This window comes from Geospiza fortis, unplaced genomic scaffold (assembly GCF_000277835.1).
Source record: "Geospiza fortis unplaced genomic scaffold, GeoFor_1.0 scaffold102, whole genome shotgun sequence".
In the NCBI taxonomy this organism is placed as follows: domain Eukaryota; kingdom Metazoa; phylum Chordata; class Aves; order Passeriformes; family Thraupidae; genus Geospiza; species Geospiza fortis.
The window spans coordinates 106,275-125,254 of record NW_005054373.1 but is presented as its reverse complement, the minus strand read 5'-3'; the positions used below and the strand labels follow the sequence as shown (position 1 = coordinate 125,254).

The 18,980-nt window shown below is 42.0% G+C and overlaps 1 protein-coding gene across 1 annotated transcript; it reads left to right on the top strand.

Moving 5' to 3' along the window:
• The first annotated feature begins 6 nt into the window (after positions 1 to 6).
• On the top strand, positions 7 to 16,380 carry MLYCD (malonyl-CoA decarboxylase). Its single transcript, XM_014308538.2, has 5 exons — positions 7 to 111; positions 5,848 to 5,960; positions 7,128 to 7,284; positions 7,764 to 7,913; positions 15,065 to 16,380. Exons 1-5 carry the CDS (start codon positions 67 to 69, stop codon positions 15,596 to 15,598), a joined length of 999 nt encoding a protein of 332 aa, XP_014164013.2. The 5' UTR covers positions 7 to 66; the 3' UTR covers positions 15,599 to 16,380.
• The last annotated feature ends 2,600 nt before the right edge of the window (positions 16,381 to 18,980 follow it).

Sequence of the window (18,980 nt, the reverse complement as noted above, 5' to 3'; positions counted from 1 at the left end):
CTCTTCCAGCAGCTGGGCCGCCTGGAGGGCGGGCTGCGCTTCCTCGTGGAGCTCAGGGCCGACCTGATGGAGGGGCTGGCGAGCAAGGCCGTGGATGGGCCCCACGTCAAGGTGAGGGCTGGCTTGGGTGGCTCTGAGGGAATTTGGGGGATGTGGTTTGGGGCGTCCTGCTCGTGGTGCTGCTCCTGGAGCTGCTTTAGGCTGGGAAGCAGTGCCGGGAAGCCAGGTCACTGTTTGGGGGTTTATGGGTTCCTCAGTTGGGAAAGGACATTGGAGTGCTGGAGTGGGTTCGGGAAGGACATTGGAGTGGGTTCGGGAAGGACATTGCTGGGATGGGTTCAGGGAGGGCATTGGAGTGGGTGCAGGATGGACATTGGAGTGGGTTTGGGAAGGACATTGGAGTGGGTGCAGGATGGACATTGGAGTGGGTTCGGGAAGGACATTGGAGTGGGTGCAGGATGGACATTGGAGTGGGTTCGGGAAGGACATTGCTGGGATGGGTTCAGGGAGGGCATTGGAGTGGGTTCGGGGATGGGATGGGTCTAGAGGTGAGCTCTGATGAAGAGCAGCTGAGGGAGCTGGGAAGGGGCTCAGCCTGGAGAAAAGGAGGCTCAGGGGGACCCTGTGGGTCTGCACAAACTCCTGCCAGGAGGGGACAGCCAGGGGGATTTCTCCCGGGGAACAGGAACAGGAGGAGAGGGAACGGCCTCAGGCTGGGCCAGGGGAGGGGCAGGTTGGACATCAGTGAGAGTTTCTTCATATAAAGGGAGATTAAACATTGGAACAGACCCAGAGAGGTCCCAATCCTTTTAGATGTTCAAGAAACCGCTGCTTGTGGCACTTAGTGCCATGGTCTGGTAGGCAGGGTGCTGATGGTCAGACTCTGGACTCAATGGAGTTTTCCAACAGAAATGATTCCACGGTTTTCTGGAGGGACACGAGTGTCCCCAGGCCATGGCAGCAGTGGGAGCTGCCTGTGCTGACGCTCAGGAAGGAGGTGGCCCCTGCTATGAAGCAATAGAGTGGCACTGGGAAGTGCTGGCACACAAAACATCGTTTTAAAAGTTAATTTACAGCAGAGCCGGGCTTGATTATTTTTCATGATGCTGTTTCAATTTTTGTCCTGTCTCTCTTATGCTCTTTTCATGTGTTCTGTTCCTTCTTTTCACCACAGGACATTGATTTTCCACTGTCCTTATAAACAATTGAATTTCTGATGAGCTTTTGCAATCCACAGAGTGAAATTTGCTGCAAATCTCTTTCGTGGGTGCAGCTCTTCCTCCTTCTGTTCAGAACCCTCTCACCTGCAACATTTTACTTTTCCTGTGCCAGCATTTTCCTCTTGAGATTTGTTACATTTTGCTTGCTTACTGCACTTTGCTTATTTCAGCCCTTGAAATACAACTCTGGTGAAAAATTGACAACATTCTGATCTCAGGTGGCAAATCATCCAACGATTGCTTTTAAAACATTCTTCATCTTTCCATAGGATTTAGAAAAAGTCTGTGAAAAGTTCAAGTTGCTGGCAAAAGATAATGAAAAAGAGAGCAATTTTGTCAAATTGATTTATCTATAAACCTCCTTCCATAATTAAGCAGTGGTTGGAGTGTATTTGTAATCTTGGCCTTGTGTTGATCTACTGGAAAAATAAAGGAGCACCATCATTGTTAAAAGTTTGTCCATAAAAAAGTGTTTGGTGTTTGCCAATCAAAAGTCCTGTGCAGCCATTTCATTAGTGCAGAGTTGATTTCAATTCTAACATAAAGACAAATGTGCAACAAGAGTTTTATAACCTCTGTATATTTGTGTCTGCACTGACAAGGAAATGTGGGAATAAAATTAAATGGATCTCCTTGATGCTGGTGGAGAATTACAGAATGCATTATGTGGCCTCCTGGGATTTTGGTTTTGCTCAAAATGTCTAAAATATTTGTCAGTCAGTCCTTGGTTTTTACTTTGTAATTTGAAAGACCTATTAAAACTGGGATTGCCCATTGCTGTGTTGTAAATATGAAATATTTTTCTATTTTCTCAGCACTGTCAGTATAAAAGCAGCTCAGGCTGCTCAGATATTGGGTGATGAATGATTTCTGTTTTGTGTTTGTTCAACAGATTGCAATAAAATCCCATCTTTAAGTGATTAAGTCACTTGAAAGTGCTTGAGCACAATTTACTCATTATCCAAATGAGCAGAAATGGGGAGAGAAAAAAGAAATTATTTTAATTTTAAGATGTCCAGTAATATAAACCACAAGAGCCAGGAGAGTTTTCAACATGCCATTATCACTGCAGTAATTACTAATTACTATTAGCAATAACAAAGCAGAAACCAGTCCCCTTTAATTGGTGTCACTACTGAATTCTCTTTTGCTGGTGGGGATTTTCTTCCAGTATCTCACCAGGGATATTCTCTGTGTGAATTCTGAAGGTAATTTATAGGGAAAAAATAGAAAAAACAACAGAAAAAAAAAATCCCTGAAACCCCCCCAAACCAAACCAAACCAAACCAAACCAACCCCCCCAGCACAGACACCATCAAATACTTGGAAATATCAGAGTAGACCTGTAAGTCCAAAATTAAATAAAGCAAGTTGAAAACTTCAAACATTCCAAAAACATGGGAAAACACAACTCTTGTGAGGGGTATTTTATTTAGTGGTTTGAGAGAGAAAGTGAAATAGTTCTCTCATCAGAGAAGTATTTCTTCTTAATAGAAAATAATTAATTGGAGGTTTTCATAAGAGTTTTCCCATTTGTTGCCCAAGAAATAGGTACTTGATGTGAAGATTTAAAAGGCTGTAATTTGCTGTCTCGTAGCAAGAACATGGAACAAGTTAAAAAAAATAACCACAATTTATTAGACTTGGCTAGCAGAAATTGAAGTATAGCTGGTAATTTGAAATACTAATCTGAGTATGTCTTATTGCTCAAATTTAAGACTGGGATGCTGAATAATGAATGTGTTTGCTTTTCTTTTTAATGAAGTGTTGCAGATGTAATTTTTTGTGGCTAAAAGGCCTCTGAAATGAAAATAAGAATTTGCATACCACTAAATTTACAAAATAAGAGAACCTGCCACTAAATCTGCAAAATAGGAGACCCAAACTTGAGCCTGGCCTTGTTGGAGTGAAGCTGTCCTGTGCACTGAGATATTAAACAAAATATCTTGTTTAGATGACCTGAGTTAAACACAGTTTTGTGTAGTGGAAACTTGGATGTCTTTCTGCACTGGAAATTTTGTCAGCACAGAATCTTGGAATCCTGGAAGGGTTTGGGTTGGAAAGGACCTCAAAGCCCATCCAGTGCCACCCCTGCCTTGGACAGGGCCACCTCCCACTGTCCCAGGGTGCTCCAAGCCCTGTCCAGCCTGGCCTGGGACACTCCAGGGATGGGAGCCCACAGCCTCTCTGGGCACCCTCTGCCAGGGCCATGAAAAGTCCTTTCATTAGGATCTTTCCTCCTGAGAAGCTGAGAGGCCTCAGGAATGAAATGCAAACAATGGTTATCTGCTGCTGTGGAATGCAACAGGTGCATCTGTGATTGGTCTCGTGTGGTTGTTTTTAATTAATGGCCAATCACAGCCCAGCTGTCTTGGACTTGCTGGTCAGTCACAAGATTTTATTATCATTTCATTCTTTTCTTTTCCATTCAAGCCTTCTGATGAAATACTTTCTTCTATTCTTTTAGTATTGTTTTAATATAATATATATCATAAAATAATAAATCAACCTTCTGAAACATGGAGTCAGATCCTCGTGTCTTCCCTCGTCCTGGGACCCTGTGAACACCACCACCCCACCCTCTGAGGGAGCAATTTATTCCTAACATCCCATCCAAACCTGCTCTCTTTCAGTGTGAAGCCATCCCTGTCCTGTTCTGAAGGCCCAGCTGGGTTGGGCTCTGTGCTGGTGGCAGGTCCCTTCCACTGGAGCCATTCAAATTGCTGCACAGTGCCCTGTTGTTGTATAAAACTTCATTATTCACAACTGACAGGTTGTTTGACTTGTAATTCCCCATAAACAATATTTCCTTTTCCCCAAATCATAACTGAAAGCACATGTGCAATATTTCTTTCCCCCCAAATCATTACTGAGAGCACATGTTCTCCACCTTCTTCTTTGCTTACAGCTGCATTGCTTTTGTCCAGCTGCACCCTGCAGCAGCTCTGGGCCATTGGTATCCCTTGCTGAACCTTCAGAGGAGCAGAACTCCTGACTCCAGTGCTTCCCCCTGTCCCATTTTCCTGCAGGATGAGTGTCCTGAGCTCCTCCTGAGCCTGGTGACTGCAGGAGATGCAGAGCAGAGTGTGGAAATGCTGCCAGCAGGAGTGCTGCCATCCTGCTCCGCTGCTGCACTGCAGCTGAACTGCTGCTCAAAATGCACGTGGATGGCAAGAGAGCCTGAGGAATCTGTTCCTTTGCCCCCAGATCTCACAAGTCCAGCTCGTTTTTCTGGTTTACAGTGTGCCCCTACAAAAGAAAACAAACCAAACAATCCTGGGGTGCCTGGAGACTTCCACTACACCGTGGGATATCTGACCAAAGTGATTTATGGTTATTATCTAAAAACTTGAGAGCTGTGCAGAAAGAAGGATTCACAAGGGAGGTACCTTAGAGTCAGAATAAACAAACCCATCAGAATATATTTGTTTAGAAAAAAGGTATTGAAGAAGAATTATCACGGAGGACAGAATTGTTCTGTGCAGATGAATGGCTGTTTTTCTGGGTTTGAATTTTTTTTTCTAGTGTGTTAAGGAATAAACTTGTCCTTTTATTTAGTCTTGGAATACTTGTAGCAGTTACTTTGGCCAGCAGAAACCTACTTTGATGTTTGTCTTTTGACAAGTGCCTCTGCAACTTTCATCTTGATTAGGTTATAATAGGAAATATTTCTGCTTTTTAGGACAGTCCTGAAACTACATCTGAATTTAGGAAAAATTTTTTAGGTTTTCTGATTAGATTTATATGTTTTTTCCAGTTGTTTTTCTTTAATGTAGCAATCTACAGTACATTGGAGCTTAATTTTTATCTCTTCTATGTGAAGCAGTAGCTATTTAATAAAAGTTTGAATGGAAGATGAGGAGTTTTTGTTTTGAAGGAAATGGATATTAAGTTAGTTTCAGGTAAGCCCAGGTTTCTTATCAGGCTGTTGGTAAGTTGGTATCACACTGTGCCTTGTGTACAAGGCAAATGGAAGAAAGCAGAACAAGCTCTGGAATCTCTTTTAGGGATATTCATGCTGTGCTGAGTTCAAGAATACTTGTTAAATTCAAATAAATTTGGACGGGAAATCTTTAATAATACAGGCAGCAGGAAACTGGTAGGGAATATAAAAATCACTATTGCAGTGAATCACTGTTACAATGAAAGGCTTTGGCATTGCAGTTGGGTTTCGTCTCATACTGTTCCAAAGCTGGTTTGATTCTCCAGTTCTATTGTCTTATGCTGCTGGGCTTTATTTTTCTAGCTCAAATATTTTCATGTTTTTAGACAAGAAAAATTCTGTCTGCATCCTATTGAAAGATATTTCCATGGTATTGAAATCTGAGCTACTGTGAGACTGCAGCCTGTGGTTAGATCTGCTCAAAACCTTCTACCCATTGTCTGCTTTTTGTCCACAATATTTCTCCTGATCTTCCCTGTCCCTGCTTGCACTACAGACAATCCCTTCAAGGATTTTCCTGGTTCAGCCCTGGACTATTTTGTGGTTAATCTTCTCAAACAGATCCATAAAGTTTCTTTTAAGCTCCCAGTGTTGTAGTTGGAGTCAATCAAGGTTATCTTCACTCACATTTCCATGTTCCACTTTTCTTATTCAGCAGCTCCTTCCTTCTTTGTTCTGGTGCAGGAAATGAATGGGGTTCTCAAGAACATGCTCTCAGAGTGGTTCTGCACAGGGTTCCTCAACCTGGAGCGTGTCACGTGGCAGTCACCCTGTGAAGTGCTCCAGAAAATTAGTGAGTAAGTGCTAAAGGCTCCTTGATGAGGAGGTGATGGAATGCTTGGGACTGCAGAGATTCACTGTTTTCAAGACTCTGCTTTTCTGAGCTGAAGGCAAAGTATAATTATGAAATATTTGCATGAATCTCCTGTAGACTCCACTTTTAAAAACAGATTGAAGTAAAGAGTAAAGGGATCATTTGTGCCATGATTTGATCCTGTAGCTCTCACATTGCACTGCTAGATTGCTGTCTTTCCTTCCAACTTCCTCAGTTACTCTTCCCACATTCCCAGAGTGGTTTTTGGGTGGTGGTTTTGGGCAGTGGTTTTGGCTGGTGAGGTGCACAGGACCACCTACATGTGAAGAGAGCACCTTGGTTTTTATACAGTGTGCTCTACAACATTGATTTCTGAACCTTCAACATTGATTTCTGAATGTGTAGCGTTGATTTCTGAACCTTCAACATTGATTTCTGAATGTGTAACATTGATTTCTGAATGTGTGACATTGATTTCTGAACCTTCAACTTTTCTGAATGTGTAACATTGATTTCTGAATGTGTAACATTGATTTCTGAACCTTCAACATTGATTTCTGAATGTGTAACACTGATTTGTGAATCTACAACTTTGATTTGTGAGTCTACAACACTGATTTCTGAACTTCTGTCAAATAGTCAAAGTTGTGAAGTTGAAAATTACTACATTATGTGGTGGGCCACCTCATTGTATAAAATCTTGAAGAAAAAATAATCTCTAGAATGTTTTGAAAGTACGTTAGTTAAATGTTGGTGAGACAAAGAGAACTCGTACAAGCTGAATATTCCAAATAAAAATAATTAGTAATATTTAATTACTCTTTAAGGTAATTTGGCCAACACGCCAGTGAGTGGGTGTGCAATATTCCTTTACAATCCACTTTGGCACAGCTTGCTGACAATTTTATGTTATTCACAGCCTGATTCTTGTTTTTTTTGATTGGAAAGTTTTGTCACGGACATCAGTGGGAAAAGCACTGAGCTTGTAGGGCAGCTGACCTCTATTTTAAATGAAATCATGAAATGTTTTAAATGAAATAATAACAACAGTAACAATTATAATAACAATTATAATAATGATAATGATAACAATAATAATGATAATAAATTAATGATAATAGTAATTTTATTTTTAAATTTTCTCCTTGAGTTCTGAAGCTGTGCACCCTGTCAGAAACTGGGTTGATATGAAGAGGCGAGTTGGGGCCTACAGAAGGTGCTACTTCTTCTCTCACTGTGCCATCCCAGGAGAGCCACTGATTGTCCTGCACGTGGCACTCACCAGTGACATCTCCAGCAGCATCCAGGTACAGCCACTTTAGTACACAGCAAAGTGCTCAAATCGCAGTATGCTTGTTTCAAAATCCACAGCTCCCAATAATTTGGTAATATTTGCTTTTGTTTCATCTTTTTAGAGATGAGACAATTAGCTCATAAAATGTACAGGGATATTTTGTCTGTCTTGTGTGTTATTTAAATTGAAATTTGGAGGGTTTGCTCAAGAGCAAGAAGAATAAGAAAAGATAAGAAATATATAGAGAGAATGAGACTAAAATTTCAAAGTGGTTGCAATTACTTCTGAAAACTTTAAACTATATTACAGTTTTTCTCTGCACTTACTAATGAATAAGCAGCTGTTCCTACTTTTTTACCAGATTTTTATTGTTAATGAATAAAACAGTGGGGAAAAGTGTTAATGCTTGTAAAAGTTAAAAAGAAAAACCTCTCCATAATGCTGATAATAACTATTATTATCATTTTTTTATTTTTATTCTTACTTTCCCAGGCCATAGTAAAAGAAGTGCCACCTCTAGAGACAGAAGATACAGAGAAAATCACAACAGCAATTTTCTACTCCATCAGTTTGACTCAGCAGGGCCTGCAGGGGGTGGAACTTGGGACTCACCTCATCAAAAGAGTTGTCAAGGAGCTGCAGGTGGGTGTGCCAGGGGGCTCAGGGTCTGTTTGCCCAGCATGGTTTAGTTCCCAGTTCATGTCACTGCTCAGCCCAGGAGCTGCTGGGGCTTCCCCTGCATTGGAGCTTCTTCCCTGAGCAGCCTTTGGAGGTGTGGAGAGCTGAAGAGCATTTCTGGAAGAGCATTTCCTGCTCTCGCTTGATGTCTGCCAGATGTAAATTCTGTTCCTGACATGGTCATTGTGAATTCCTTGTGTGGTTCCTGAAGTTAAATGAGAACATTTCTGTTGGACAGAGCTGCGTTCTGCTCTGATACAATTCAGCTGCCTCTCAGTTGAGAGGGAAGAGCCTGATCAAGATATTCTCTCTTCAAAGTACCTGACAGTGCCTTTTCCAAAATCTTACAGCTGCTCCAGGAACAGAAACACTTCCTACTTATTAATGAGTTCATTGCTTTGTTTGCTATATTGAATCACCCCTGGTTATTTATGCAGTGTGCATGCATGCCCTGAATACATCTCTTGAGAAAAATAAAAAGGAGAGAGATTTCTTTGCCCTGGTATGTCTTGCAATATAGTAAAGAAAATGTCTTAAAAGTCTGAAGAATCTTTTATTCTCTGCCAGTCAGTTCTGTTAATTTAGATAATATCACTGCAGGCTAAGGGATTATTGGTAATAGCTTTAGTACTTGGAGAACCTTCTTCCAGCAACTGGAGAAAGGAATGAAAATTCATGTACAGAGTGGTGTGAGAGAGCCAGTCACACTCCTGCATTGAGCACATTATTTTATTTAATAGTCTTTACTACTTAAATTGCTGACAAATCTACCACTTAAAAGTAATGATCACTACTTGTGTTTATATTCATTGTTTCACATCTGGATTAGTAACCATGTCTGGAAAACTGTCTGTGATTTAGAACTTCAGTTTGACTTACAAAAACATCTTAAAATTGGATGCTCCAAACTTCTACTGCCAGAAAGTGATAGATTATTTAATTGCTGAATCATAGCTGGCTGCCCTGAAGTAGATTTGTTTTTTTGGGTTTTTTTTTTATATTTTATTTTTAATGGATATTTTGGCTGAATTTTGTTGCATCTTGCTTTTGGAATGTTTTTTAGATTAATTGTTGAAAATCCAGTAGTCCAGGTATAATTAGGCCATGCCATCTGTCTGATCTTGACTGAGGGGAAATTGGAATAAATTCATGCAGTTATCTGCTTTCACATCTGAAAAATAAGGTCTGGATAATTGAGTTGCTCTCATAAAATAACCCTATTGACATTATATCTGTCCATCACTAATTGCTTGCAACACCAGCAAAGTTGTGAGTTCCAAAGGCAAACAGACACATCATGCTTAGATAGCCTAATGCAGGTTTTAAAATTCAGGGTGTCCAAGAGAAGAGTGTGTTTTGTATTTGTACTTATGGCAAAGTTTTTACATGTCAGTGTTTGAAACCCAGCCCCTCTTCAGTGTTTATCAAAGGAAAACCTTAGCTGAGATGCCTTTAAATACATTTTAGTAACAAAATTAATTCCTCAGTCTTAAATAACTTGAAAGCTTGAGTGCTTTTCCTGCAGTGCCAAAGGTGGAGATCTTCCTCCCTACTCAAATTTCCTACACTGCTTAAAGGTGTTGTGGAAAACGTGCTGGTAGGAAATCGTTGTGTGACAAACTGGACATGGACTGAGGTGTTTGTGTGTAGTCTGTGTGCACAGATTAAAGGTACAACAACCTCTGTGCATTGCCCTACACCAATCCTGCTTGGAAGGGAGCCACTCTAGGGCTAAAGAAAATAGAAAGGATAATCCAGGAATATTTATCCATTGGGGATGTGGCTCTCTAATAGTTTTTTCTTCACTGTTTGATGTTAATATTTTTCTTTCTCCTGTTCTTCCCACTCCTCCATGCTTTCTCCACCTTCACTCCAAAGTGTTGTCCTTGAGTTTGTCATGAATGGTGCAAGAACCATCTCCAACTGCTTGTTTTACATCTGTGAAGTGACCTTAAACCATTTTCCTGTTGTTCCCACAATGGTTTGATGCTCTTCCACAAGGCCTCCTCATTCAGCTTCAGCTGCAAACATTGTGCCTCCCATCCCAGGGGACCTCACCCCTCAGAGGAGAGAGACCCTCTGTATTTGAGCTTCAAAACACTTCCACTGTGGAATTTCTACAAAGTCAGGGTTGTCCAGGCCAAAGGCAGGGCATGCAGTGAGTAAATGCTCTTGGCAGCCTGTTTTGCCTGGCTCCCAAAATTCTGGAAGTCCTTTTTCTGTGGATTAATTGCACACATGTGCTCTCTTTCTCTCTGCTCAGGTGCAACAAAGGACTTGCCAAGGTTGTCTCTATTCAGGTTGGACATAATTCCTGGGAGCAGAATTACAGTCACTTCAGGAGGGACAAATGGTGCACAGGAGTGCTGAGTGGACTTGGTGACAGCAGCTGAAACAATCCAGCCTCGGCAAAAAAGTCCTGGGTCAAAAATTACATCTCATTAAACCAGTGTCCAGCAGCCTGTGTAAAAATAGATGGGTGAGGTCTCTGATAGGAGGAGGATGTCTTATATCACCTTTGCATGGCTTTGCAAGAAACAAATCTGTTTTTTAAGTGCTGCTAAATCACCAAGTGTTCCAGGTTACAGAAGATAAGACTCTCTTTAATTTAAGTGGTAATAAAATGCATTGGGAAGAGGAGACCATTTGAAAGGGTTGAAGATTTTGTTTTTAATTTTATTTAAGTTGATGATTGAGAGACTTTTATAACTTGCCATTTGAGCTAACTTTTGTGGGCGTCTGTTTGATCTGCAGAATTCTGTTTCAGTTGTGTTGTCCCAAGGTGCTGCAGGCTCTTAAAACTTTTTATCCTCCAGTAAAAATCTTTTACCTGACCTCTACCTTAGTGTAACCTGCTCTGACACTTCTACTTGTAAGTGCCACTGTAACCTGCAGACTGAAATCCCAGCTGTCAGTCTTCATGAGGAGAACTCCAAATTGGGCCTGTCATGAGTGTGTATCATTAGGTCAGGACAAAACATGGACAAAGTTAGCAGTGTGCTGAGAGCCCCTCTGCATCAAAGCCTTCATCTGACAGGATTTCAAAAAACTCTACTGAAACCTTGGTCTAAACTAGAAAATGATGGCTGTAAATCCAGTTAGTACCATATCCCTTAATATCTCATTAATAGACAATTAAAATAGAATTTAATTTTTTAGAAATCTTGCTAATTTGCCTGAACTGGTCACTGCTAAGCATGATCATGTGTGTGGCAGCACTTCTCACCTTCAAAAGATGCCAAGCACTGATTCCCTCCTGAAAGCATTCCTTGAAATGGGTTTTTCCTGGGATTGTTGGGAAAACTGGTGGGGATTTCACACCCCAGGGCTGAGCACTGTTAGTTTGAGGCACCGTGTACAAATGGCTGGCTGCTTTTGAGTCTCACTAATTTAAGCAGATGGAGGATGGATGAAGTTGAGGCACAAAATGGGGTCCTCAGCTTCCCCTATGTGCACAGTTTGCACTTGGAATCCTTAACTTTCACTTGGACATTAAGATTTGGCATTTGCCCCAGGAATTGTTCTGTATAACTGGGTAAAGGGGTAGGGGGGATATTCTGGAGATCAGAACTGGACCTGGTGTCACCTACCAGGGGCATCCTGGGAGAAACTGTGCTGCTCTCAGGAGCAGATTATTCGGTTTCTGGCAGTTTCTTGACATAAGTTTGCCACACAGATAATAGGGAAGGGGTTTGTGTACAGGCTTCTGTTGTTTCTGAGCATATCCTGTTGGGATTATTTTGGGATGAATTCATTAGGCCACTGATCCCACTTTGATCCCAGCTGTCCCTGTACAAATCTGGGAATAGGCTGTGTAGGCATTCTGTGCAGTCTCTTGTTTATATTAATGTATATAAAGCAGGCAGCAGGCAACAAAAATGATCTCTTGTATTTCTGAAATTGAAGCTTGTGTTGTTCCCAGAAATGAATTGGATTTTGAAACGATTTCAGACAACTACAAAAAAGCAAACAAACCCCAAATGGAGTGCAGGCAGATCATTTCTAGCAAGCTGATAGGTGCTGGTGAACGAGGAGGTGGATGGATTTCTCATTAGCCAGACATTTAATTCCCAATGTGTTTATAGGCACTCTAAGCAGTCTGTGGCTCTGCAGAAGGTACATCATGGCAATTCAGTCAGCAGATGACAGACACAGATAACTGTGCTGAAGCCTTTGAGAAAACTGCTTAGAATTTTATAGCCTGTGGCATTTGAGGGAGAAAACTGATAGCTGCTGTGTGACTCAATAGAATGCTCAACAATTGGTGGCAGATTTTAGCTTTCTGCTTGGGCTGTTGATAATTGCTACCTTAATTTGATCTAGGTGACCTGGGGAGATCATAATTTCCAAAACAGGCTTTGATTTCATTGATGAAAAATGTGACCTTGGACTGCAGCTTTCAGAGTGCAAGACAGTTTCAGATGAGATAGGGATAATGGGAGAAATCTGTGCTCTTCTGCAAGGAAAGGAAAAAGAAAACAACAACAAAAAGCAACAATCAGACACAGAAATCTACCCCGAACCAAAACTAGCAGCTGTTTCTTAATGGTGTGTGGGTTTCTGACAGGAAAGTAAACATTAATGGATCTCCACCAATAGCCTTAGAAACCAGCACATCAATTTAGCAAAACATAAATGTGCCCACTCCAGTGCATTTATTTATTTTTCCATGAGAAATGGATGCCTCAGATAAGCTTCGGAATAAAGCTTTTATCAGATATGTAGTAGTTGGTGCTGTCACTTCAAAATGGGGTCACTTCCCTATGTCTTATCTGTCCTGAGAAGTAAAAAACCCACAATTTCCCAATTGGTGTTTTTAATAGAGTAAAGCTACCAACCTGTGAAGTGTTTGGGGCTGTCTGGGTGAGCAGGTCACTCCTGAAGGGGGGGAATGAACAAGGAGCAGCCAATGTCCCCAGGAATCCCTGTCATTGTTTCATTAGGAACTTTGCAGAATTGTGCTAATAACTTTGTGTTATTAGCGCACAGAGAGGGGAGGAAATAATTCATTGTCCCTTTTGTCATGGTGGGTGGTGCACGGGTGCCCTCGGGCTCTGCAGGCTGAGGAGATTGGGATTGGTACCCCATGGAAGGATCAGGGTCCTCAGCTCCTGAGTGAGAGCCCTGGCAGCTCTGTTCAGGAGCAAAACAGAAGTGTGAGAGATGGCTGTAAAGGAACTTTTTAATTTCATGAAATGCACATGCAAGGAAACCTGATGGTTGGATTTCACAGATGGTGTTAAGGACATTAGCTTTGGAATTACTCTTAAAAATAAAATATCATTATGTCCTTTAGTGGAAACTTGAAAAAAAATTCTACTTTACTAGAATTTCACTATCTGAGTGTGGCAATTGCAGCAGTTGTGAGCATGAACCAGTCAGGATCTCCTGGGAGCTCTGATGACAAAAATGCTGTTTTGTTCAATAAGATACAGAAACGAGTGTTTTTAGGAAATAATTTGCTTGGTTTTCTTTATTTGCTTCTCTAAGGAGACGAAATGAGGTGTTCCTTTGATAAGATGTAACTTGATCTGCTTTTCTTGTCCCTGCCTGGTCCCAGGAGGATTCATAGGCTGACGTGTCTGATTAACAACGAGCTTCAGCTCAGGGCAGGTGACCCAGCTGTGTCCCCAAGCTGCAGGGCTGGCTGTGTGTCACAGAGCTGGAAGGCACAGGACAGCAGGGCCAGATTTGGGAAGCTGCTGTGGGAAGGGAGGAGGTTTTGGGAATCCAGAGATGGATCCCGGACCCTGCAGCCTCCCGGACGGGCTGCAGGTGGCAGCTGTGCAGCTCAGCAGCAGCGAGGAGCTGCAGCTCTCCCAACCTGGCAGCACCAGCTGAGCCCTGATGGCTTTTTAATGGGTACCTCGGTAATCCTCGAGGTAGAAAAAGCGCCATTTGTAGTCATTTAAAGACAATTTTCTGCTGACATTAAGATGCTTGTGTAATGTTGATGAATGTCTTGGTTCTTACCACTTCTTCTGTTGGAACAGTAATTAAAGCAACACTGGGGTGGTTTCAGCTCAGCTCTGTCTTCCCTCTGTTCCTTGGCTCCCCACTCCTCTAGGAGGGTTGCCTGATCCATTTTGGGTTCATTCCATGTGACAGTGACTTTATTCTTCTCACTGGTGAGCCCCAAAGCTAACACAGTTTTCCTTATGTATGTTTTGTTTTACATGATTTCATAGTTAGCAAGGTTTAATCAGAAATTAGAAGGAGTAGAGAAGAAATTTTATATGGCTAAAACAAGTGTTATATTTGCAGTAAAAAAAAAATATTCACACACTTTGTATTTCTTGCTGGTATATCATAAAAGGTAGCTGGCCTTTGTAAAGAACTTCATTCAAAACTTCAGGAAATAGTTCTTTCCATAAAAATCTAAATATAATACCTCTGGATTTTACAATAGACTAAAATAATAGTTAGCAAGGTTTAATCAGAAATTAGAAGGAGTAGAGAAGAAATTTTATATGGCTAAAACAAGTGTTATATTTGCAGTAAAAAAAAAATATTCACACACTTTGTATTTCTTGCTGGTATATCATAAAAGGTAGCTGGCCTTTGTAAAGAACTTCATTCAAAACTTCAGGAAATAGTTCTTTCCATAAAAATCTAAATATAATACCTCTGGATTTTACAATAGACTAAAATAATAAACTGCCCTTGATATAAAAAAAAAAAAAGTTATTTATGAAAAATAAATAGTATTTAAATGTTTTTCCAAACTTGCATGTCTATTTTAAAAAAGACTCTCTTCAGAATCACTTCTTTATGGCCTGTGATTTTATGTTTATTTCTGCCTGTAAAAGGATAACAGCAGAACCCAGTGGTGTTAAGTACTGAAAAAGTGTTTTTATAGAGATGGTGTGTGAGGAATGGATTCAGTCAGTGTTAAAATTTTCTGTGTGCTCCCAGTGCCTTCTCCTCACTAACTTGTTACTGCCAGGGGGAATTTTTCCCATTTTTTTTGTGTCCATGTGTATCAGTTCCTTCTCAGATTCCCTGGTTTTCACTTGCCAAAAAAGCCAAGGCCATCAGCTGCCCTTTGACTCAAACTTCTCTGTGTCAGTCATGACCAAACTCATGATTTATTTTTCCTCTCTTTTTGTCTGCAGAAAGAACTTCCTCAGATAGAAGCTTTTTCCACACTTTCACCTATCCCAGGATTCACAAAATGGCTCGTTGGTCTCCTCTCCTCCCAGACGAAAGACCAGGGAAGGAATGAACTTTTTACAGAATCTGAATGGCAGGAAATCTCTGAGCTCACAGGAGACCCCACCAGTAACACACTAAAGAAACTGCTCAACACCAACGAGTGGGTGAGGTCAGAAAAGCTGACCCAGGTGCTGCACTCCCCCCTGATGAGGCTCTGTGCCTGGTACCTGTATGGGGAGAAGCACAGGGGCTATGCCCTCAACCCCGTGGCCAATTTCCACCTGCAGAACGGCTCGGTGCTCTGGAGGATCAACTGGATGGGGGACAGCAGCCCCAGGGGCATCGGGGCCTCCTGTGGCATGATGGTCAACTACAGGTATTTCCTGGAGGAGACAGCCTCCAACAGTGCCCTCTACCTGGCCTCCAAGCAGGTCAGGGCCTCTGAGCAGGTGCTGGCCTTGGTGGCCCAGTTCCAGCAGAACAGCAAGCTCTAGGGGGACATCATCATCATCATCATCATCATCATCATCATCATCATCATCAACATCACAGTGAGTGGTGCTGACTGCAAAGAGCTGTGCTCACCTGCAGTGTCTTACTGCAGCCAGAATGTGCTCAGGGTTACCTGGGTTAGCAGGTTTTGCTCCACCTGCTTGAATCACCTGTGGTCTGTATTAATGGAGAGTAAAATCTTCTTCATCAGGTACAGCCCAGGAGTAACTTAAAAACAAAATACCTGAGCCAACATTATTCTGTTGGTAATTTATTATATCAGCTGTGTTTGAAAGGAGCTGCACTTCTCTGTCAAAATGCTGCTATAGATTGTTCAGAACCAAAGTACCTGGAATAAAGGTAAATTTGGGGTCAAATATATTATCAAAACAGCAATCTACAGTTTTATTTCTACAATATCTCTGTCTTTTGCACCCTCAGAAGAATCTCATGTAAAACATCCTGGTATTTTCCTGTTTAAATCTAAAACTCACTGAATCTTTGCTTTGCTGGAGCGTGGAAGAGCCTTGCACTAATGTTGAAAAATCAGGATCTCAGTACAGCAGGTATGGTATGTTAGATTTGCATGTTTTGGCTGCTAAAATGTAATGAGCAATAAGGAAGTGTTCAGATAGAAGAGAACAAGACAGACTGTTACTTGGGAATCAGGTGAGGAGTCTCTAAATATGTATATTGTATGTTGGCTCTGGTAATGTTTTAAGTTGATAAAGAGCTTTTTAATGATGAGGATTTATAAACCAATAAAACAAACTTTCTCAATAAATCATGGTTTGTGGATTTCAGCATCTCCCTCCTTCACTTAGTGACCCTCCTTGACAGCAGTTTCACCCCACAGTGAACACTCAGAACACTCCTGTTTTTAACAGTGAGCAGGGCTTGGCTCCATTCTCTTGGGCTTTCTGATCTTTCTCAACTGCCTTAGAATTCAGGTTTCAAGGTGAAATTTAGCTGCTTGTATAAACATATACCAGCCATTCTTGGCTGGCAGGAATAGAGCAAGAGAACCCTCTCCTTCTTAAACTCTTCAGGTTTGAGGGAACCAGGTCACTTACTTCAAGTGCAAGAGTTCTGAAAATGCAATGGGTTTGAAGGATGGTTTTATTTTGAAGCAGGAGGAGCTATGAGGGCAATTAAATCTGCATCCTCCTGGCCATAGTTCAAAAAGAGCTAATGCTTCTGCTGTATTGCAGATGGAAATACAACATAATCCCATATTCTTAACAGCTGGACTCGAAGGATAATGAGTTTTTTCCACTTGGAGCCTCAGACAATTGTATGAGAATTGGTTCAGTGACATGAAATGATAGCAGCATATGAGGGAGGAAAAGCAAAGCTACTAATGCTTCACTAACACTGCAGTTATTTCCCAGACCTGCCTGCCTACATCTCACACAGCTCAGGGGAAGAGAGGGCTTCTCTCTGGTTTTATTCCTACCAACCTCCAGATCAGGATGGATGCTGGCATTTGGGCGTGGCAAGCAAATTCCCACCTGCACCCCGTGGTTGCAGAGTCACCCTCGAGCTAAAAATGACACAAGAACAGATGAGAGGAGAAAAGGAGCTTTTATTACAAAGGATTCTTTGGTTTATGTAGACTGATATGACATATTCTACTTGCTTGGCTAGTTAATAAAAAACATTTTCACACACTGTCCTTGAGAAGAACAGGAAAACAAAGTGCATTGTTTATACTAAGAAGTTACCACATTCCTACAACTCCTAAAATCCTCACAAGCTGCTGTGAGAAACAATTGTCATTTCTGTGTCCCTGACCAGGCTGGCATCACATTGCAGGACTGGTTCCTCAGCTGCTGACCCATGTGCTCACAAGCAGGGCATGTCCCAGTCAGCTCTGTCCCTGTCCCCTCGTGCAGCTGCCACCTTTCTCTGGGTGTTGAATTAACTCACCCCTGCATCAGCCAGTTAAATCTGCGGGTTGTGATGGAGCTCAGGACATTGCAAAGCTGCAGCAGCTTCCTCCTGGAGCTCCTGTGGATGGGTACATTTGTTAGGTGACATCTGGTCTCCATCAGAAGCTCAGCACCTGCAGAGTTGTTTCCTTTTCAGCAGTTGTGGTGGTTGTGCTGGTTGGTTGTGCTGTGCTTTCTGAGGTCACATCATCTGTTCCATTGATGGCTTAGCAATGTGAGGCCACAGCTCCTGCAGGGAGCTCTGTGTCACATCACAGCTCCAACATCAGTGCAGAGGGATCCTTTGGAGATGGAGGTGGGGCAGGCTGCCCATAAAAGCCATCAGCTGTTAAGTGCTATTAGTTTTCTTTCACTGGCCATTGATTTTTGTCTTTCTGTTGGATTTTCCAGCTTGCTACTGAAGAGAAATTTTAGCATGAAAGATGCTGAGGAGAAAAAAAATTAAATATTCACCATCTGTGCTACTTACCAGGACAATAACTGTCCCTGGAGAGGAGTGTGCTCTGTCCCAGGGTGTTTTCACAACACTGAAAGAACAGAGACACCCAGTTCCTTTCTGTCCCTGTCACTGAGTGCCACTGCAGTGCCATTTCTGAGGAGCACAGAAGGGTGTGGAGAGGAAAAAGGAGAGGCAGCTTTTGGTGCCTCTCTCCTCAGTGAGAGAGGGAGCTGCTGTGGTGGAAGGGGCTGCATAGAAAACCATCTCAGTTTCACAGCTGCATCCTCCCTTTGAGAGCAAATCAATAAAAATTATGTTGCTCTGTCACTTGGGCTTGTTTGTGATCAACTCAGGCTGTTTTCTGTGTCCCAGGACTGTTTTTGTGTCCCAGGGCTGTGTTTTTTGTGTCCCAGGGCTGTGTTTTCTGTGTCCCAGGGCTGTGGTTTTTGTGTCCCAGCGCTGGTTTTTGTGTCCCTTAGTGCCAGCTGTGTGGGAGCTGTGCTCTGAGCTGTGCCCTGTGTGAGCACTGAGAGCCCAGACAGTGCTTGGCTGGGGGATTTGCAGTTTTCAGTTCATTTACAGGTGCTGGGCCATCACAGAACTGCTAAAAGAAAGAAGTGCTTAAAGCAGACAAACTTCCCATGTGTATCTCTGCTGTTTATTTTACCTATTGACTGTGACAAGCTCCCAGATGTGCCCCCTGTGGGAATTCCTCCTTGGGGAAAGGGGTACAAAAGTGTTGTAAAGATAGAGTAAGGTAAGGGCACTTTGATTCTTCAGCCTCTTGTGAGGAAACTCCTCCAGGAAGGAGGGATCAGGGTTATGCCCAGCATGCTAGGAGCAGTTAAAAAACACTTTTAGCATTGTTTTCTTCAGGAAATAAGGAATGAGCCATCACATTTATTGTCTGGTATTTTTAGTGCTTCCAAAAGCATTTTAATTTTTCAAGAAATTTGAACCCAAATCTTTCTCAAGTGAGGGCGTCAAGCACTG

What these genes read in the sequence shown, in the direction of transcription:
- MLYCD (XM_014308538.2), top strand. Translation starts at nt 67, where the DNA reads ATGGAGGGGCTGGCGAGCAAGGCCGTGGATGGGCCCCACGTCAAG. An exon ending in ACATCTCCAGCAGCATCCAG is followed by an intron (nt 7,285 to 7,763) that starts GTACAGCCACTT and finishes TTACTTTCCCAG; the next exon opens with GCCATAGTAAAAGAAGTGCC. An exon ending in GAGTTGTCAAGGAGCTGCAG is followed by an intron (nt 7,914 to 15,064) that starts GTGGGTGTGCCA and finishes TTTTGTCTGCAG; the next exon opens with AAAGAACTTCCTCAGATAGA.